We start from the raw sequence: 21424 nt of genomic DNA, 5'->3' as shown, positions 1-21424 counted from the left end.
GAGAACACAGTGATTCTCTGATGTCGGGCTGTAAAGATAAAGCGTCCTCTCCACTAACTTCAATTTACATTTTTTTCTGGGGTGCTACACTTGGGAGACTCTCCCTACTCTTGTCCCGCCTCGCAGTCTGCGCCCTGGACGTGACGAGGCGCTCCGGAAAGACTACAAATCCCGGCATGCCCCGTGCGCCGCCTGACCTTTAACTCTTCCCGCGGTCTCCCCCCCCCCCCGAGAGAGGGAAAAAGCATAATAATTATGGGCGCATAACTATAATTAGCAGAATCATCGTGGGGCGAGAGAGAAATAAATAAAATATTTACAAATAGCCCTGGCGGGGCCCGAGCGCGGCTCCCAGCGGGGGGGGTCAAAGGTCAGGTGGGTTTTGGCGGGAGATAGCGGCTTCCTCAGTCCTACCCTCCTGCCTGAGGAGCTGCGGCTGTTATTGGGCAAAGCGGGGCGGGGACTTGGTGGGTACAGGCCGGGGGGGGAGTGATGGTGTTTGCGGGCCGCTGCCGGCCCTTGGTGTGTGTGTCCCTGGCTCGGGGCGGGGGGGTGCTTGGGCGGTTGGGGGGGGGGGGCTGTTGGGTGAGAGTAGTTGGGGGAGTTGGGCTGGGTTGTGGGGGGTTGGGTTGGTGGGATGAGGGGGTTGTGGGGTGGAGGGTTATGGGGCTGTGGGGTGAGAGTAGTTGGGGGAGTTGGGCTGGGTTGTGGGGGTAGTGAGGGGGTTGGGGGGGCTGTGGGGTGGGGGGCTGTTGGGTGAGAGTAGTTGGGGTAGTTGGGCTGGGTTGTGGGGAGTTGGGTTGGTGGGATGAGGGGGTTGTGGGGTGGAGGGTTATGGGGCTGTTGGGTGAGAGTAGTTGGGGGAGTTGGGCTGGGTTGTGGGGGTAGTGAGGGGGTTGGGGGGGCTGTGGGGCTGTTGGGTGAGAGTAGTTGGGGGAGTTGGGTTGGGTTGTGGGGAGTTGGGTTGGTGGGATGAGGGGGTTGTGGGGTGGAGGGTTATGGGGCTGTTGGGTGAGAGTAGTTGGGGGAGTTGGGCTGGGTTGTGGGGAGTTGGGTTGTGGGGGGGTGAGGGGGTTGGGGGGCTGTGGGGTGGGGGGCTGTTGGGTGAGAGTAGTTGGGGGAGTTGGGCTGGGTTGTGGGGAGTTGGGTTGGGAGGGTTGTGGGGTGGGGGGGCTGTTGGGTGAGAGTGGTTGGGGGAGTTGGGCTGGGTTGTGGGGGGTTGGGTTGTGGGGGTGGTGAGGGGTTGTGGGAGGGTGAGGGGGTTGGGGGGGCTGTGGGGTGGGGGGGTGTTGGGTGAGAGTAGTTGGGCTGGGTTGTGGGGAGTTGGGTTGGGAGGGTTGTGGGGGATTGTGGTGGGGGGGTTGTGGGGGCTGTTGGGTGAGAGTGGTTGGGATAGTTGGGCTGGGTTGTGGGGAGTTGGGTTGGGGGGGTTGTGGGGTGGGGGGCTGTTGGGTGAGAGTAGTTGGGGTAGTTGGGCTGGGTTGTGGGGAGTTGGGTTGGTGGGATGAGGGGGTTGTGGGGTGGAGGGTTATGGGGCTGTTGGGTGAGAGTAGTTGGGGGAGTTGGGCTGGGTTGTGGGGGTAGTGAGGGGGTTGGGGGGGCTGTGGGGTGGGGGGCTGTTGGGTGAGAGTAGTTGGGGGAGTTGGGTTGGGTTGTGGGGAGTTGGGTTGGTGGGATGAGGGGGTTGTGGGGTGGAGGGTTATGGGGCTGTTGGGTGAGAGTAGTTGGGGGAGTTGGGCTGGGTTGTGGGGAGTTGGGTTGTGGGGGTGGTGAGGGGTTGTGGGGGGGTGAGGGGGTTGGGGGGCTGTGGGGTGGGGGGCTGTTGGGTGAGAGTAGTTGGGCTGGGTTGTGGGGAGTTGGGTTGGGAGGGTTGTGGGGTGGGGGGGCTGTTGGGTGAGAGTAGTTGGGCTGGGTTGTGGGGAGTTGGGTTGGTGGGATGAGGGGGTTGTGGGGTGGAGGGTTATGGGGCTGTTGGGTGAGAGTAGTTGGGGGAGTTGGGCTGGGTTGTGGGGGTAGTGAGGGGGTTGGGGGGGCTGTGGGGTGGGGGGCTGTTGGGTGAGAGTAGTTGGGGGAGTTGGGTTGGGTTGTGGGGAGTTGGGTTGGTGGGATGAGGGGGTTGTGGGGTGGAGGGTTATGGGGCTGTTGGGTGAGAGTAGTTGGGGGAGTTGGGCTGGGTTGTGGGGAGTTGGGTTGTGGGGGTGGTGAGGGGTTGTGGGGGTGGTGAGGGGGTTGGGGGGCTGTGGGGTGGGGGGCTGTTGGGTGAGAGTAGTTGGGCTGGGTTGTGGGGAGTTGGGTTGGGAGGGTTGTGGGGTGGGGGGGCTGTTGGGTGAGAGTAGTTGGGCTGGGTTGTGGGGAGTTGGGTTGGTGGGATGAGGGGGTTGTGGGGTGGAGGGTTATGGGGCTGTTGGGTGAGAGTAGTTGGGGGAGTTGGGCTGGGTTGTGGGGAGTTGGGTTGTGGGGGTGGTGAGGGGTTGTGGGGGCTGTGGGGTGGGGGGCTGTTGGGTGAGAGTAGTTGGGCTGGGTTGTGGGGAGTTGGGTTGGGAGGGTTGTGGGGTGGGGGGGCTGTTGGGTGAGGGTAGTTGGGCTGGGTTGTGGGGAGTTGGGTTGGTGGGATGAGGGGGTTGTGGGGTGGAGGGTTATGGGGCTGTTGGGTGAGAGTAGTTGGGGGAGTTGGGCTGGGTTGTGGGGGTAGTGAGGGGGTTGGGGGGCTGTGGGGTGGGGGGCTGTTGGGTGAGAGTAGTTGGGGGAGTTGGGTTGGGTTGTGGGGAGTTGGGTTGGTGGGATGAGGGGGTTGTGGGGTGGAGGGTTATGGGGCTGTTGGGTGAGAGTAGTTGGGGGAGTTGGGCTGGGTTGTGGGGAGTTGGGTTGTGGGGGTTGTGGGGGGGTGAGGGGGTTGTGGGGGCTGTGGGGTGGGGGGGTGTTGGGTGAGAGTAGTTGGGCTGGGTTGTGGGGAGTTGGGTTGGGAGGGTTGTGGGGGATTGTGGGGTGGGGGGTTGGGGGGGTTGTGGGGTGGGGGGGCTGTTCGTTGAGGGTAGTTGGGCTGGGTTGTGGGGAGTTGGGTTGGGAGGGTTGTGGGGGATTGTGGTGTTGTGGGGGTTGTGGGGGATTGTGTTGGGGGGTTGTGGGGTGGGGGGGCTGTTGGGTGAGAGTGGTTGGGATAGTTGGGCTGGGTTGTGGGGAGTTGGGTTGGGAGGGTTGTGGGGGATTGTGGTGGGGTGGGGGGTTGTGGGGTGGGGGGGCTGTTGGTTGAGAGTAGTTGGGGTAGTTGGGCTGGGTTGTGGGGAGTTGGGTTGGGAGGGTTGTGGGGGATTGTGGTGGGGTGGGGGGTTGTGGGGTGGGGGGGCTGTTGGTTGAGAGTGGTTGGGATAGTTGGGCTGGGTTGTGGGGAGTTGGGTTGGGAGGGTTGTGGGGGATTGTGGTGGGGTGGGGGGTTGTGGGGTGGGGGGGCTGTTGGTTGAGAGTGGTTGGGATAGTTGGGCTGGGTTGTGGGGAGTTGGGTTGGGAGGGTTGTGGGGGATTGTGGTGGGGTGGGGGGTTGTGGGGTGGGGGGGCTGTTGGGTGAGAGTAGTTGGGGGAGTTGGGCTGGGTTGTGGGGAGTTGGGTTGGGAGGGTTGTTGGGGGGGTTGCTGGGTGAGGGGTTGGGTGTGTGTTTGCTGCTGTCTCTGGCTGCCTGGCCCTGGCCCTGCAATGTGCCAATCCTACCCCTGCCCCACACACACTGGTATGGGAGGGTTGTTGGTCTGGGGGGGCACTGATAGCAGCAAGCTGGCAGGGCCAGGCTGGAGCAGCAGCTGTCTGTGATTGGCTGCTGGTTCTGCACTGGTTGCTTGTGGGGTTTGGTTTTGGTTTTCATTTATTTTTTCACCATCAGTGCTGGTTGACATCACCACCATAACCAGCGACTGGCACTTCACTCTCGCTGGCCTGGCTGGCTCCGCCGCGGATCACCGCACCGCTGCTAGGCTTGAAGAAGAAAAGAAGACGAGTCCCGCTGAGCGCACCCCTCAGTAAGTGCCCGTGGCTCGGCTGAACTTATGATTAAAAGCTCAGCTGTGATTGGTCTTTCTGTTGGTGTATCTTGGTGGTGTTGCACTTCCTGCACCAGCTGGGGAAAGGCTGTTGGGGTGTGTGTGTGAGGGGCAGGGGAATGGCTGGGCGGGGGTCATTGGGTGTCAAACTCTGGTGTGGCCAGGGATCGGGGATTGACGGGGCCAGGGTGGGCCTGGGGGCTCTGGGGGTGGGATTGGAATGGCACCGTGCCACTATTGTTGGTCAGTGACTCTTGGGGCGTTTCTGGAGGTGTGGTGCACCATGGGGCGGGGGGCTTTTGAGTGGCCGGTGGTATTATGGCTGCGCCAGCGGTTCGCCGGTGGAGCTGTGGATGGGTGTGTGTGTGTACACAACCTTTTCATAAAAAGGTTCAGCTGTGGTGGTCTTTCTTTCTTGGTGGTGTTGGTGCATTTCTGATGGTGGTGCACAGTGCACTGGTGGGGGGGAGGCCTTTTATGGTCTGTGAGGGGTGGGGGACACGGGCTGTGGGGGTTTGGGTGGGGGAGGGGACTGTGGGGTGGCAGGCACACAGCTGTTGCGGGGGTACTGCAGCACCAGCTCGGGGCAAGGAGGACAGTCGGTGGGGGGATTGGGGAATGATGCTTGTTGCTCGGTCACTGGGGGCTAGAGCAGGCACAGCTGTCTCAGAGGCTTGTCCCGTGGGGGAAGAAGGGGCACAGCTGAGAGTCTGTGTGTGTGTGTGGGGGGGAATGCGGGGTGGCCATGGCACAGACCTCGTGCTGTGTGTGGGAGCACAGTGCTGTTGCCTGCTCCATGCTCAGGATGGTGCAGGCGTAGAGCAACTTTGGGGGCTGTGGTGGGCCCCTGCGGTCCATCTGCCATTTTTAATTACAACACTTAATAGTAACATCATAAGGTAAGTGACAGTTTGCAGCAGTGGTGTTCAACAAGGGGTACGCCTGGGGTTACGCTGAGGTCTTCCAGGGGGTACATCAGCTCATGTACAAATTTGCCTAGTTTTACAACAGGGGGTACATAAAAAGCACTAGTGAAGTCAGTATAAAGTACAGTTATTTCATACATACAATGAATGAAATGACTTGTTTATACTACTCTATATACTATACTGAACCGTGGGGTGCTGTAGCACGCAGGGAAATAGTTCACACACAGAGGCCTCCCCCAGATCCCCCTGCGGGGAGCGGGGGGGCAGATGCTGCTGTATGCAACAAGTCGTCCTCCCCCCCCCCCCCCCCCAGGTCCTCACAGAGTCCTTGTAATGTGGATGGTTTTTAGGTGTTGGTGGGGGCCAAAATTGTGGACATTCTTGGCCTGGTCCACCCACTTGACACATCAATTCCTATCATGTTCCAGGATAGCCTGTCTTGTCCGCAATTTTGAGGCTCATCCAATGCTAGAGGAAAGAGCGCAGTGTGGATCAGCAGCAGCCAAACACAAGAAAATGGGCTAAGTATGGAAAGAAATACAGAAAGGAATGGGGAAAAAGGAATAGAATTTAAAGTCTGGCTGAAGCCCCCAACTGGCGATAACGCACAAGCTTTTTGCAGATATTGCAAAGCCCTAATTCGTGCACATCATGCAGACCTTGTGCAACATTCATTTCCAACTGAGAAACATAAATCAAATACAAAACCATTTTCTGTGATGCACCTGACAAATATTGATTTCACTGTCTCAAGACCTTCAGTCTCGACGATGCACCAAGTGGAGCTAAAACTGGCCTGCTACATTGCCTCCACCAGTGGTCAGTTCTGTGGATCACCTCAGTATGCTTGCTGGGTCAGCTTTTGAAAAAGATACCCGCCTCCATCGCACAAAATGCAGGGCATTAATCAACCAAGTTATGGCTCCCTGCATGTTCTACAACCTCATCAAAGACATTGGTGAGTCCCAGGATTCACGGATGATAGATAAGAGCACAGACATTGTTGCAGCAAAGCAGCTTTGCACTGTAGTGCGGTACTTCAGTCCCTCCTTAGGCAAGATTGTCTCCATATTTTTGGGACTAGTCAGTTTGGAAGGCAAAATAGCTGAAGCTATTGCCACAGCACTGCTTCAGTTTCTTGTCAGTGTTGGTCTGGATTTCAGCAGGTGTATTGGGATTGGGATTGACGGCTGTAGCGTCATGGTCGGACATAAAAATTCCATGTACACGCATCTGCTCAAGAAGAATGACAGGCTCAGTCTCATCAAATGCGTATGTCACTCCATCTAGCTGTGTGCCATAGAAATGCTGCCACGCAGTCTCGAGTTTTTAGTCTCCCATTCCTACAACTGGTTCTCTCGCAGCCCCCAGAGACAGTGTGCATATGCACAGCTATTCCAGGTGATGAATCTTGGTAACACACCACTGAAGCTTGTTCAGCTGTCAGTGACGAGATGGCTCTTCATGTATGACTGTTTTGTGTGCATACTGGATCAGAGAGGTATGCGTTGAAGCTACACTTCCAACTGAGCAAAGCTAAGCTGTGTTGCTATGAATCAGAAGTTCTGTACAACATGTACTGCGACCCTGTGAATAAACTGTATTTACAGTTTCTAACACCGATTCTGCAGGAATTCTCCGGAATCAACAAACTGTTCCAGCTGGAATCTGGTGGTAATGCCTTCAAGATGCTGGACACCCTCCTCTCTTTCTTTTGGGGTCTTTTAGCTAGAATATTGTTTCCAAAGAGCATCCCTGTATCGGACACTAAATTCCTGGAAGTCAATTTGCAGCCAGCCAGCCACTTGCCACTGTGCGCTGTTAATTTCGGCGCAATGTTCACTATTGTTCTAGGAGATGCAAAGCTGTTCAAGACGGTATAAAGAGTTGTTAAGCCGCTCCCCTGGAGATAGATACGTTGCGGGAATACAGTGCACGCCACAGTGTGTTCTCAGGACTCTCCAGGAAGCATCTGTCGGGCTGGCCAGAGGGGCGGTGCCGCTGAGGGCTGCCTGCCGGACTGGCCAGAGGAGCAGTGCTGCCGAGGGTCAGCCCCTGTGTTGTTGTTGTTACTGTTCTGGGTCTTGTTGGCACCTCCACGGGCTCCAGCCCGCTTGTCCTCCTGCAGTTTCTTCAGGTAGACTGGGTGGGTGCTCTCGGTGACCGGCCCCGGTGAGAAGCTGAAGCTTTTGAGCTCCAAGAACAGCTCCTCATCAGTAAGCTGTGTGGTTGCCGCCATGTTCCTCTGCCCTGCCACTGTGGTGTTTCCTACACACCCCACCTAACAAAAAAACCAGGCATTGTCATCTGCATATCATGAAGAATCCAGGATTCAAGTCCAGTCAGCAAAAGCAAGCAGCCTGGAGCGATAGGGATACAGTGATGCGGAGGGGTGGTGTGGCGGAGGTTGCAGAAAAGCAAGAGCAATCTCGTTGCCAATCTCTTAAAGGGTTGTGAGGTTTTCTCTGTAAATCCTTCAAATGCACTCAGAATGTTTTATTTTATACATATATAGTTTCCTCAAGTGTTATTGAAGAAGCCCCCTCGGCATATTTAACCTGTCCCTGTTTGCCGCAGTCTCTATCTGGCAGAATGGTTACAAGGTACCTTTTTGTTGTGTGCATTTTAATGCTGAAAATAAATTATGGTATTTTTATAAAAACATCCCATTTTGAAGTGTGTGGCTTGTTTAACCAAAGTGGGATTGCCTTGTTTTGGGCTGGCTTGTGGGTGTTAAGCGTCACCGAGCGGAAATGGATTGGGCTTGTCTTGAAAAGGGATTGAGCTGTTTTGGGGCTTGTTTTGAAAGCCGGGTTGCTTATTTATCTTGTGAGAGTTGGAGGGCATCCGGGGATGTGGGGTTGGGGATCATCTACGCGGGAGGGCTTTTGGGGATAAGGGTTGTATGTGAAAGCAAAGGAGGGTTTGTGTCCGTTCCAGGTTACCATGGAAAAGAGATGCTGTAATTTTATACCTGACTTTTTTTTTTTCCTGAAGAAGTAACAGTTGAGATTTTTTTTGTTAATATTACATTGAATTGGTTCCCACAACCCATAGCAGTAGCATTTGCTCTGGGAAATAGATTAAAATTGGCTTCTTTAACTATTTTCAATAGCTTTTTAACTGATGCTTAAATCTGTGGATGGATTAATTTCTCATGTAAACATTAGTGGAAGAGTCTAGATGTCGTTTTTTTCCTTGTTGAAGTTTCACTTGTTGCTTTGTTTAGACACCACTTAAAGTGAATACTTATTCTGATTTTCACAGGCCAGTCCTGCTAGCTTTTAGGATATTAAAATATCCTGAAACAACTCCAGGCCAGTGCAGTATCCTTACATGGGGACTTTGTGTAATGAGGCTGCATGAAAACATGATGATTAATTTTATTTAGCAAAACAAATGTTTAAAGCATAGCTCAAAGTGCTCTATAACAGTCAAATGTTCTAAAAAATCAGCAGTTCAAAGAAAGATCAATTTCCTCCCCAAATTATTCACAGAATTTGCTGTGTGATCAACTTGGGGTAACCTGAAATGAACCCGTAGAGAGACTGGATTTGGGGGAAACAAAAGGGTACGGAGGAAGTGAGTGAAGCCTAGGGAAAGATGTAAAATTACATATTATTTCTACAGCATCAAAGGTGTACCTGGTGCTTTGCAGATCAATACAAGACAACAAAATTCCTGTCCTCCTTCAGACCTAAGTCTTCCATAGAACCTACTAGCCATCTTGCTGGAGATAAATTGAGGGGCAGTCAGGTATAGTTTTAATTAAAAGTATACATACATGAAAATGTTACATGCTTTGGTCCCAGTCCTCCCATCTGCCATCACAGTAATATTCCATGGAGTTTATCAGGTGGTTTAGTTGGACCAATTTCACCTAAGATGGGAATTTAAACTGATTTCAATTTGAGTGGCTTTATTTTTGGTTTAGTTTAAGCTGCTTGGAAATCAGTTTAAGTTAAATTGAAATAAGAATGTCCATATGGAGGTTTGTACTGAATTGATTAATACAGTCATCATGAAATTCACACCTTAAGTTAAACTGGGGCATCTTTCCCATATACACAAGGCCTCTGATCTGGTAGAAAGGAGGGCGCAGGGGATTCAAACAGGCATCTGACTGTGCATTGTTGAGGCTTGGTCTGGATAGCACAGGGTGTAATATGCAATATCCAGCTTCTTCAGTGAAAGCAGAGGGAGGATCATAAATGTTCAGTGAAATTCAAATCCGCTTTTATTGCTGGCTGCGAAAATACAGCACTTGGCAAACCTGCCTATTAGGATATAGATATTCAGGCCTGTCTGTAAAGACCTATACTCTAAGAATTTAGGTGTATTCTTATCACTTGGCTAGTTATAGAGGTACAAAAGAAAGAATCAAAATCACTGTCTGCCGGTGTAAGGGCCTTCTCTTACTGTGACAGTTTGTGGCCCTGTGCTTAGGCTAAGGCCTTTGGCTAAGCAGCAGAGGCAGCCATAAGCTGGGAAGCTTATAATAATAATAAGCTGGGAAGGAGGATACTAAGGAAGGAAACTGGAATCATGCTTGCTGGAAGTTCACCCCAATAAACATCGAATTGTTTGCACCTTTGGACTTCGGGTATTGTTGCTCTCTGTTCATGCGAGAAGGACCAGGGAAGTAAGTGGGTGAAGGAATAAGCCCCCTAACACTGCCCAAAGCGAGACCAAGTGGAAATGGCTCCAAACTCTGTAAAGAATCAGATTCTGTCTGTGTTTCTGCCAGACGCTGACAGACCAGATGGAGTGAGAGTGTGTTTCTGGGAAACCCAGAGGAAGCTTTGAGCAGGCAGCTGGGGGTGTTCTGAAGAATCAGAAATGGCTCCAGTTAAAATCAACCATGTGGTGTCCTTCACCTCTCAGGTAATAATAATGCTTTTCATCTTCAACTGCAGGTCTTTAATTGGACGTGAGAGGGTGCTACATTTTGCTGCAGAACTCTGCATGCCCTAGTACTGTGAGATCCTTGAGTGAAATGCCTTATAGAAATTGGGGGTCTGATCCTCTGTTGGTATAAACTGACATAGATCCAGACTTCCCCACTTTACACCAGCTGAGGATCTGACCTGGAAAGTGTTGTGAATTGGATACAGTATTCTTCCTGCCGTAAACTGTTGTATAATGTTTCTGTGTGCTGATAAACATCTACCACACTTCACCCCAGAAATGGCTGCACTTCAGCAGTAGGTAAGGTCTGATCCGTTTGTAAAATCTGTAATCTGCTTTGAGATCATTACTAGAGAACAGTAACTCTTGCTGACTCTTTCCCCCGCCCCCCTTCTATCCCAATCCCTCTACTAAGCACCCTGCTTCTGCTCTCTCCCCTCCCCACTGGTCTGGTGCAGGACCCCAGGTATCCAGTGGAGAATCTGCTGCATGATGATGGCATTCACCCGTGGCTGAGCTGCCCCCAGGATCGGAGCAGGCAGCTGAAAGTGGAGCTGCAGCTGGAACGGGCTAGTCCTATCGGCTACATAGACATAGGTATGAGAGAGGGAGAAACAGAGACCCCAACCCCTTGTGGGCAGTCTAACCTGCAAATCTCTCTGGGGTCTCCTGCAATGCCACCGTGCTTGTCTCTACGCTTGAAGGGCTTGTCTTCCTTGTTAATTCATAGCATATCAGGGTTGGAAGGGACCTCAGGAGGTCATCTAGTCCAACCCCCTGCTCAAAGCAGGACCAATCCCTAATTTTGCCCCAGATCCCTAAATGGCCCCCTCAAGGACTGAACTCACAACCCTGGGTTTAGCAGGCCAATGCTCAAACCACTGAGCTATCCCTTCCGAGGAGTCCAGAGGTTTCTAGCTAGTTCCCCATACTGCAATGGTAACATGGTGCTCTTGTCACAGTGGTCCTTGTTTTACTGATGGAGAAACTGAGGCACAGTGAGGGGAGGTGACTTACCCAGGTGAGACAGGGGCAGGGCAGTTGCTTGACTGCTAGTCCCCTTTATAACTAGCCAGCCACAAGGAGAAAGTCTCCCTGTTAGCAAAATGTTCACCCCATATCTCGTGCCAGTGGGTGAATTGTGGTCAGTCTCTGTCATGTGCTGGGATACTGGTCCCTGGGGTGCAGATTAGAACAACATCCCTCCTCAAAGCCGCCATTGCTGCTGGCGCCTGATGGGCCTCTTGTGGGTGCTCCCAGCAGTGAGTGAACAGGCCACGGAGACTGAACAGCCCCACTCCCTTCCCATTGACAGCTCTTTGGGGTTCCAGTATCAGTGCCCAGGTCTGGCTGATCAGTTTCACTGCAGCTCAGAGCTGAGGGAGGTTCAGCTGCTCCAGGCCTGACCTTTGCCCCTCCACGCGCAGGGAACTGCGGCTGTGCTTTTCTCCAGGTGGACGTGGGGCGCTCCTCCTGGCCGCTGGACCAGCCCTATGTTACCCTGGTGCCCAGCACTACACTGATGACGCCGGCTGACTCAAAGCTGGACAGGAACCGCTCCGGGGTCCGGATGTTTAAAGAAGGTAAAGAGGGCCCAGCTCACATGAGTGGCTGTGGGTCACTGGCTGGGTATCATTGATTAGGGCTCATGGGTGGTGGTGCATCGTGCCTGCCCTTCTATGCCTTGTTATGGCAAGTAATCACATTTCATGATGGGAGTTCATCCCATCTCCAGGGCTGCCCTCTCTCCAGGTATTCATATGGGCCCCGCATGATAGGATCTGGGTACCTGAACTGGTCACCCCTGTTCCTGTACGTGTACAATTGCCCTGGGGCGTTCTTTTTTTCTTCCTCTGAATCAACAAGTATTGGCCACTGAGACAGGATTAGGTGGGCCATTGGCTGGAGCTACTGGGGAAGTAGCCTGGATGGTCCTGATGCATTGATTTGGTTTGTCATGCGGGGGCGGGGGGGGGGGGGGGGTTGTCTCAGGGAGTTTCCAGGATGGATTAGATGTGGTGGTAAGCTAGGGTCCCTGTGGTTGGATCTGGCACTGTGGGGATTGGTGGTCCCAGAGGTTAGAGCTAGTGCAGTGGGGTGGTGGAGTACCAGTTGGGACAGTCCCAGTGGTTGGATCTGTGGAGCTGGGGCCCCATGATTGGATATGAGGTGGCAGGACCATGTTCCTGTGTTGACTGCAAGGCCCTTAGAAGGTGGCAGCATCTCGCTCCAGGAGTGAAGCAGCCCATCTGCTCCTGTTCTGTCCGCAGGGGATTTCCTGGCGGCGGCGCTGGGCGAGAAGTGGGATCGCGTGAGGATCACCTGCAGCCAGCCCTTCAACAAGCAGGCCCAGTTTGGCCTCTCCTTCATCCACATCCGTACCCCGTTGGACCCCAATCACAGCCAGGCGGCTCCGGCTCCGCCCTCGCCCCAGGTCCGTGCCTGCGAGCAATCCCCCTGCTCCTTGCACGTGAGGGGTGGGGGGGTCTGGGCTGGAAGGAGGAGGTCTCTGGTTGCTGCTGTGGCTGGTGCTCTCACCCCCTGGCTACAGTGGGGATAGGCCAGTGGCCTGCTCAGCCCACCCTGGGTGCTGCGTGGCCTATGCACTTGAGTGTGCCAGGTTCAGAGGGGGAGGAGACCTGTCAGCTCCTCTAGCTGCCTGACGGGGACCAGTGCAGGATTGTTCCTGTGTTATGTGCTCTAGTGCACTGGCCATGGGGTGGGCTGGATGGGACTTGAGGGTCTCTTCCCTCTCTACTGCTACTAGTTCTCTGCGCACGCTGGCTCTGGAGGCACTGGGGGATATCTCCCATGAAAGCAGGGCTCTGAGCTGTGTTTCCCTCTCCCCCAGATGGGTCACGAGCCCGCAGCCAGCCCCTGGCTTGCCAGCCCCTGGCTTGCCAGCCCCGCCTTTCGCAGGACTTTTTTCCCGGAGGTGCAGCCGTAAGTACCCTCGGGGGAGCAATCGCCTTTCAGAGGGAGGGGCCGTGCCTTGGAGCTGTGGGGTTGGGCCAAAGGCAATGGCATGGGTGGCTTCCCCTCTCTCTTGGGGCTGTCATGGTGCCAGTGACACTCACATGAAAGCTGCTCCTATGGGTCCCAGCTGGGGGCTTGCCAACCCCATTCCAGTGGCTCAGGCTGGGAGGAGACCCTGGTCCTAGTGATTGCGTCCCCTCCCAGAAACCCTCTCCTCTCCTGGCACAGCCTCTCTCGGTGCGTTGCCCCCATCAACTGGGCTGGATGGCCAGGCTGCCGCTCGGGGCTGCTCCAGGGGGCTGTTCTCCGCCAGCTGGATCTAGCCCTGTGCTGTGGCCTGAGCCGGACGGGAGCTGAGGTGGCGCTGGGAGCAAGCCCCTCAGGATGCCCTCCAGGCCAAAGCCGTCATGGATGGCAGCCCCTTCCAGCTGGTGTCTCCCACCCCTCCCCATGAACGAGCCCCTGCTGCTACCATTGTATCCTAGCCCAGGGTGACTGCAGGATAGACTGTCTGACTCGCATGTCCAGCTGTGGGGTGAGTGGGGCTCTGGACCAAAGTCCCGATCACTCCCTGAGCTGATGCTGGAAGGGATTTGGTACTGGCCTTGGGGAAGATACCTTCCAGGGTTGGGAGCAGGGAGTGTCTGTCCCGTTCAGGGGCGTTCCCTGGCCAATCAGCAGGAATCACTGGGTCTCTGGCTCTCTGCGCCCAGGAGCAAGGGGGAGGAGGAGGAACTGAAGAGCCGACTGCAGCTGCTGGAGCCCAGCTGCGGCCCTCACCCACGCAGCCCAGCCTGTCTCAGCCGGACAGCCAGGATGGTGCTGTCGGCGGCCCAGTCGCGCAGCCGCACTCTCCAGCTGGGCCCCAGCGCCACCTCTTTGGCCGCTGAGAGACAGGCGAGAAGCCGGGGGCAGCAGGGTGAAGATCCAGCCGTGAGCCCTACAGCAGCAGGTGAGTGGGAGCCCGTCGCAGCCGTGTGGGGACTCGAGTGGGATCCCACAAGCTCCTTCTCTGCCCAGCTGAGCTGGGGATGCTGCAGCCTGGGCGGGCCCTCTGCAAAGCCGTCCCGCCCCCTCGGGTGGGATCAGCAGCTGCTCTTCTGGCACGCGCTCCTGTAATGATCCAGAGAGCGATGGGCATCTGGGACGACCTGGCATGGCACCCTCTGCCCAGCTGGCGAAAGGCACCCACAGGGCCCCCCGGCTGGAAGTGCTGCCTACAGACCACGGATCCCGGGCTGCTGGAACGTGTCCAGGCAGCTGATGGGGAATGTCCACCTCCGCCCTGGGTAAGGCCTGCTCTGTCAGTCCTCAGCCAACAGAGGGTCGCACCGTTGCTGGGCGGATGAGAGGAGACCGAGGTAGATGAGCATTTTTGGGTCCCATCCAGGTTGTCCCTCTCCACATCCAGGGCAGGACTGGCCCTACGCTCTCTGGCAGAGACCCCAACTGGCCCATCTCTTCCTTAGAGGCAGGCGCCAAAGGCTGTGAAACCGTTCTGAGCTCTGGGCTGGTGACAGCCCTCACAGATGGGCTTTCCACTGGGAGACTGTCCCACAGGAGGCGATCTCGCTGTCAGCAGCTTCTGTTTCATTTCCTCCCATTGCTCTCGTTCCAGCCCCCTCCCACTCTAGCCAGCTCCCCTCTCTCTTTGGGGTCTCGACCCTCTGAGCACAGAGCTGGCTTCCCCCAAGGTAGCTGAGCACCATCAGCCCTTGGTCCCCTGGTGCAGACTCCATGGGCTGGGCTTACCTGGTGTCCATCTCGGCCAGTGAATCATGTCCTTCCCCGATGTATTCATGGCTCAGCATCGCCATTCAAAACTGCTTCTTGTTGATTCTGGAGCATGTGAAGCTCCCGGTCTCCAGTCCCACCAAACTGCTTGTCAGTGGCACATCTGCATGTGTTGGTGGCAGCTTGGCTTGACTGTGTGGCCTGGTGGGCAGAAACCTGGGCTGGGACTCGGGAGACCTGGGTTCTAGTCTCAGAACTGCCACTGGGCTGCTGGGTGACCATGGGCAAGTCATTTCCCCTCCCGCTGCCTCAGTTTCCCCATCTGTGAAATGGGGACAGTGATCCCAACCTACTTTGTAAAGCTTTATCCAGGAGCTAGGTACAATGCTGATGCTGGTTATTCTCCAGGCCCCATGCAGGATGTCCATGACGCTCCACCCCTGAGGAGGGTCCGGGTGAAGCCAAGCAGGAGACGAAGATCGCAAGGTGCCGCAGGGAGGTAACGGATCATCCCTGTTGTGTTCCCCTTAACCCTTCAAATGTCCCGATTTCCCCTTTGGAGCCCAGCTGGCAGCTCCTTTTCTGAGCCAGTGTCCCAGCCCACGCAGTGCCTTCCTGGGGCTCTCCTCTGGGTCTCAATCACAGCCAGTGGGTGCGTAGGATGGGATAGCCGGAATGAGGGGATCCTGGTCCTTTCAGCCACCACCTCTGGTGTGTCTCAACAGGCAGGGCAGCTTCTCTGAGCCTGGGCGGTACTTTAACCTTTGGGGTGCGAGGGCAAAGGACACTGCAGACTGGAAAAACAAGTGCTCCTGAAATCTCTCTCTGCAGGTCAATGCCCAGGCCTGGCACCCAGGGAGGAAGAGCCAGGGGCTGGGGAGGAAGGCCCAACAAGCTGGATGATCGTGGAGAGGCAGACGGGGAGATGGGTGTATGCCCCATCTGTGCGGGTGAGTGTTCTGGAGTGCGGTCTACAACAAGTGCCTTAGAGCATGTGTCGTCCTGCCTAAATCACTCTCTTCGGAAAGGCCTTTGGGTCCGTCACACACACACTGGATCTGTGAGGCTCATGTGATCCACCCCTGAGATGCAGCTGGCTCTCAGGTTGAGCGTGGCAGGCCCCTCCCTTAACTCAGCTGGTTGTAAAAAAGGCGTGATGTGATCCCTGCCCATCTGGTGGGTTTGCAATCAGTGGGGTGTTCAGCTTGGCATCTCGCTTGATTCCGTCTCCAGAGCTGGACTTGAAGAAGAAGGTGAGCATACACTTCAAGGTGAGAGCAGACCATTGTATCTGTCTAGTTTGATCTGGAAACTGTCCAAAGACCCTCACCCCATGAGTCTGGCATCCAGCCCAGTAACTTGGTGTTGAATTAGAGCAGTGTACTCAGACCGCAATGGTTCAGGAGCCAAATTAGCAACCAACATTACCCAAAAGAGCTACAGTAGTGTGAATTCAGCTTTTCCTTTGCTACAGTACTATAGAGTGAGATTTAAAACAGCGTGACGGGGAAATATTTAGTTTTTATATCTATATATTATTCTCAGAGCAAAATGACTAACCAAGTATTATTATTTTAACAACTACAATTGGTTAATAACCTAGTAAAAGCATCCTGATGGGTTAATAACTTAGATGGGTTAATAACTCAATCACACAGTGTTTTAATATCGTGTACTGCACAGATCCGCAAGGGACACATTAAAGAGTCAGTTGCAGCTAGCGAGCCTCCATGCAAGTATCTCTGAACTAGAGTGTATCTTTAGGGTCTGTTTACACTGCAAGGGGAGGTGTGACCGTAGCATGGGTAGGCAGACCCGTGCCATCTTTAATCCAATTTACGTGAGTAAAAATAGCAGTGAAGATCCAGCAGCACGGGCTAGCAACTGGGGACGTACTCTCGTTGCTAGCCCACGCTGCCATGTCTTCACTACTGTTATTACGCGGGCTAGCTGGATGAAAGGTAGTACGGCGTTCCTACCCGTACTACAATTACACCTTTGTTTGCAGTGTAGATGTGCCATTAGAGAGGCAGCCAGTCTGGATTGTAACCCATCTGACCACCATGGGGTGTCTCAAAGGCAGAGTCTCACACAGCATCCTTAAAACATCAGTAATAGCTCAGTTCCAGAGTTCCAGTCCCATCCCCTTTTACTGCCATGAGGGATTTCCTTGCACTCTCCCTCTCTCTCCGGTCTTAGTCACAGCCTTGCTTCCTTTATTCATGACTTTGCAGGGAGACGTGGACTAGAAAGATGACCTCCTGAGGTCCCTTCTAGCCTTGCGTTTCTATGATTCAAACTTGGTTACCTAAAAGGTATCCACTTAAACCCATACTTGGGTGCCCCAGTGGCTTGATTTTCAGAGCAGCCAAGCGCCCAGCAGTTCAGCTGGCTTCAGCCACACCTGCTTAAGGAGACCCAAAGGGGCGCAGGGAGGTGAGGTTGGTTTCACTGCCCATGGTTTTGTTTGCGGAAGTTGTCGAACGCACAAAACCAGGGTTTGAGCTTGGAGACAGGCTGCAACTACACTCCACCAACCTGATTCTCCCCCAGCACTTTCAATTGGCTATGGGAACCTTCGCTGCTGTTCAACAGCTGTCGTGTGCCACCCCAGAGGTGGCTGCATTTCAATGGCAGGTGAATGCATACAGTGGCCTAGGCTCCTTCAGAATGAAAGCTCTGCTCTAGGAATTATTTTGGGACGGTTCTCTGGCCTGTGTTATACAGGAGGTCAGACCAGGTGATCCCAGTGGTCCCGTCTGGCCTTGGAATTTTATGATAAGCACTATATACATGTTGATTGTTGTAAAGTAATAAACTGCACTCTGCAGGCTACTGCCCTCTCCTGGATGGAATCAGAACTGCCTAGTTATGCAGTAGGCCCTACACAGGGAATAGTTGACGAAGATCGAGTGACAAGGGCTGGGGTTCCAAGTTCTAACCTTGCTCTCAGCGTGAAAACCCAGGTGGCCAGTGCATGCAGTACGTTGGCAGCCAGGAAGTCCAGGTGGCCCTGGGTTAGCTCTGCTGTCATCTCTCCTCGCTGCAGGCTGCTTCAGCACAGATCTCCTTCCCGTTCACGCCTCTGCCTGTGGGGAAGATGGCTCCTTTCCAGACACGGCCTGGCCATCCCCACCACGGGAAGATCCCCGGCGCGAGGAGCTCCCTGAGGCTTGGGTGCCGTGCCCCATCTGCGAGTTCCGGTTCAGCACGGCGGAGGTGGAGAGGCATGCCAGCACCTGTGGGGAGCAGGCAGGAGCCCTGGAGAACCCCCGTTCCTGGCTGTGGGTGGAATAGGGCTGGCAGGGCCAGGTTGGGTCGTAGAGGCACAACACTGGCACATGCCACCCTATCCTCCCCATCAGCTCCATTTGAGGTATCTCTGTGTCTGAACCTCGGGGTCACTCTGCTCAGCTGGGTTGGAGCCTCCTTTGGACTGAAGGGCCATAGCCGTCACGGTGACCCTGGGACACAGGCCACATTTCATGGGCGTCCTGGAATGCTTTCAGCCCTGCGGCAACTCCCTTGACTTCAGAAGGGTCACACTGGGGATGGACTATGAGCTGTACAGCACAGAACAAAACGACGGTCCTGCCCCAAACCGCTTACGACCTAAGCGTACAACAAGAGACAACAGACGGAGACAGACTGAAGTGGGAGCACAAGGAAACAAAGACTGTATCAGCCAGCATGGCAGGTGTGGGTCTCAGCACATCAGTAGCCTGACTACTGTCAAGTTTTTTTGTCAGCCTCACAGCAAAAGAGAGTTGAGGGGGGGATTTGAAGGACAATGATGACTCAACCAGAGCCAGACAGACGCACACATTCACATACACCTGTGATGCAGGGAAGGACTGTTAGTAGTGTTGGTGGAGCTGTGTAGGTCCCAAATTAGAGAGACCAGATGCGGGAGGAGATATCTTTTATAGGACCAACGTCTGGTTGGTCAGAGAGACCAGCTTTCGAGCCACGTAGAGCTCTTCTTCAGATCTGGGAAAGGCACTTGGACTGTCACAGCTAAATACAAGGTGGGACAGGTTGCTAAGCATAAGGCATTAACATATGTTGCAAGAGACCACTCCAGGTGAAGTGGGCAGCTAACTCCTCTGCAGTCACATGCCAAAGGAGGCTTAGTGGCTTATGGATTGTTGTAATGAGCCATAAATCCAGTGTCTATATCAAATCTAATTTTTGGTGTCTAGCAAAGTTAAGATAAGAACAGCCAGACTGGGTCAGACCAATGGTCCATCTAGCCCAGAATCCTGTTTTCCGACAGAGGCCAATGCCAGGTGCCCCAGAGGGAATGAACAGAACAGGGAATCATCAAGTGATCCATTCCCTGTTGCCCATTCCCAGCTTCTGGCAAACAGAGGCTAGGGACACCATCCCTGCCTATCCTGGCTATTAGGCATCAATGGACCTATCCTCCATGAATTTATCCAGTTTTTTTTTTAACCGCTGTTAGTCTTGGCCTTCACAGCATCCTCTGGCAAAGACTTCCACAGGTTGACTGTGCGTTGTGTGAAGAAATACTTCCTTTTGTTTTAAACCTGCTGTGTATTAATTTCATTTGGTGACCCCTGGTTCTTGTTTCATGTGAAGGGGTAAATAATACTTCCTTATCTACTTTCTCTGCACCAGTCATGATTTTATAGACCTCAATCATATCCCCCCTTAGTCGTCTATTTTCCAAGCTGAAAAGTCCCAGTTTTATTAATCTGTCCTCATATGGAAGCCGTTCCATGCCCCTAATAATTTTTGTTGTCCTTTTTTGAACCTTTTCCAATTCCAATATATCTTTTTTGAGATGGAGCGACCACATCTGCACGCACTATTCAAGATGTTAGGTATTTAAGCTCCCAGGCTCGTCTTTGGAAGGTGTTGTGCAGGTTTCCTTGGAGGATGGGAATTGAGAGGTCAGGTACGGAGTGAATGTTTTATGAAAAGTGTCTCCTTTCCCCCACGTAGTTGTTATGGGGGGTGAGCTCAGGTGGCTAGCCTGAAGCATCCATGCTGCTATTTGTCGTGTGCTGGATCTGGCGAAGCTAGAGCGCATCTGTCTACCTGGTTGGGAGACTCACTCCCAGCTGCCATGTTAGATGTACCCTTAGATACCAAGGTGACAGGTAGGAACAGAAAGAGGGACCCCACTTAGAGGGAGGACAGCCTTGTAGTTAAGGCGCTGGCCTAGGGGCCAGGTGCTCTGGGTTCTAGTCCCAGTGCTGCTGTCGTGCGTCTATCACATCATCTCTGTGTGCCTCAATTACCATCTGTAAAATGGAGAAGACAATAAAGCTCTTCAGGGCAGGGCATGCCCGTTAGCATGTGCAGTGCCTATCATTGTGGGATCCTGATTTCAGTGGAGGCCTGTAAGTGCTACTTCAGTACATGTAATAATGACTCCCATTCCCTGCATTTAACTCGTAGGATGCACTGCAGTGTGGGTCTGTCAAGGTTCCTCCCCCACTCTGAACTCTAGGGTACAGATGTGGGGACCTGAATGAGAACCTCCTAAACTTACTTTTACCAGCTTAGGTTAAAACTTCCCCAAAGTACAAATTAATTTTATCCTTTGCCCTTGGAATTTCCACTGCCACCACCAAACTTTAACTGGGTTTACTGGGAAACGTAGTTTGGACACGTCTTTCCCCCCCAAATCCTCCCAACCCTTGCACCCTACTTCCTGGGGAAGGTTTGCTAAAAATCCTCACCAATTTGCATAGGTGACCACAGACCCAAACCCTTGGATCTGAGAACAATGAAAAAACATTCAGTTCTCTTACAAGAAGACTTTTAATAGATGTAAAGGAATCACCTCTGTAAAATCAGGATGGTAGATACCTTACAGGGTAATTAGATTCAAAACATAGAGAATCCCTCTAGGCAAAACCTTAAGTTACAAAAAAGACACACAGACAGGAATAGTCATTCTATTCAGCATAGTTCTTTTCTCAGCCATTTCAAGAAATCATAATCTAACACATACCTAGCTAGATTACTTACTAAAAGTTCTAAGACTCCGTTCCTGTTCTGTCCCTGGTAAAAGCAGCATACAGACAGAGAGACCCTTTGTTTCTCTCCCTCCTGCCAGCTTTTGAAAGTATCTTGTCTCCTCATTGGTCATTTTGGTCAGGTGCCAGCGAGGTTACCTTTAGCTTCTTAACCCTTTACAGGTGAGAGGATTTTTCCTCTGGCCAGGAGGGATTTTAAAGGGGTTTACCCTTCCCTTTATATTTATGACAGGGTCGCACTGAACTGAATTCCCAGGAATAGGGGATTTCCACCCCACGCGGTTACGGGTAGATCCAGAATGGTACCGTGCTCTCGCTACTGCTCACTTGCAGGAGGACGGTTGGTAATTTACAGACACAGCTGCCTCCTGATTCTCTGGGGACTCGACATGTCTCATTGGCACTGGCAGAGTGGCGAGAAGGAAGCATTGAGGGACCTTCATTCTACACTGCGAAGCTGATGCGGTTTAGGCATGGCTGGTTAGTGCTGATATTTAGCAGAGCTAAAGCATTGTGTGTCTCATCCTGTCCCGTGCTGAGCCAATCCATGTGAGGACCCAGCTGGCCCCCAGATGTTTAAGAGCCTTGCTTTACCTAACAGACTAGTTCTCAAAGATGTGGGGAACACTGGGAGCTGCAGGGTCCTGCTAGGGCAGAGGTGGGCAAACTACAGCCCGTGGGCCACATCCGGCCTGCAGGACCGTCCTGCCCGGCCCCTGAGCTCTTGGCTGGGGAGGCTAGCCCCTGGCCTCTCCCCCGCTCTCCCCCCTCCCCTGCAGCTATGCCGCCACGCAGGGAGCGCAGCTTGTGCTCGCCTACCTCCCAGGCTTTCCCAGGC

The 21424-nt window shown here is 53.6% G+C and overlaps 1 protein-coding gene across 4 annotated transcripts; it reads left to right on the top strand.

Annotated features, from left to right (window-relative positions):
• The first annotated feature begins 287 nt into the window (after positions 1 to 287).
• XNDC1N (XRCC1 N-terminal domain containing 1, N-terminal like) lies at positions 288 to 19901 on the top strand. 4 transcript variants are annotated; one of them, XM_084610843.1, is made up of 11 exons: positions 288 to 375; positions 3872 to 4007; positions 9705 to 9841; positions 10324 to 10462; positions 11293 to 11448; positions 12136 to 12299; positions 12717 to 12808; positions 13555 to 13793; positions 14984 to 15074; positions 15407 to 15525; positions 17625 to 19901. In XM_084610843.1, the coding sequence occupies exons 3-11, from the start codon at positions 9797 to 9799 to the stop codon at positions 17870 to 17872; spliced, it is 1293 nt and encodes a 430-aa protein (XP_084466969.1). In that variant the 5' UTR covers positions 288 to 375; positions 3872 to 4007; positions 9705 to 9796; the 3' UTR covers positions 17873 to 19901. The 4 variants fall into 4 exon arrangements, with proteins under 4 accessions (XP_084466969.1, XP_084466967.1, XP_084466968.1 ...); XM_084610841.1 differs by lacking the exon at positions 288 to 375 and adding an exon at positions 377 to 467; XM_084610842.1 differs by lacking the exon at positions 288 to 375 and adding an exon at positions 479 to 522.
• Positions 19902 to 21424: the final 1523 nt, after the last annotated feature.

Source organism: Lepidochelys olivacea (assembly GCF_965140295.1).
Source record: "Lepidochelys olivacea isolate rLepOli2 genome assembly, chromosome: 1".
In the NCBI taxonomy this organism is placed as follows: Eukaryota; Metazoa; Chordata; order Testudines; family Cheloniidae; genus Lepidochelys; species Lepidochelys olivacea.
Note: the sequence above shows the minus strand (reverse complement) of the source record. Positions and strands in the feature narration are given on the sequence as shown.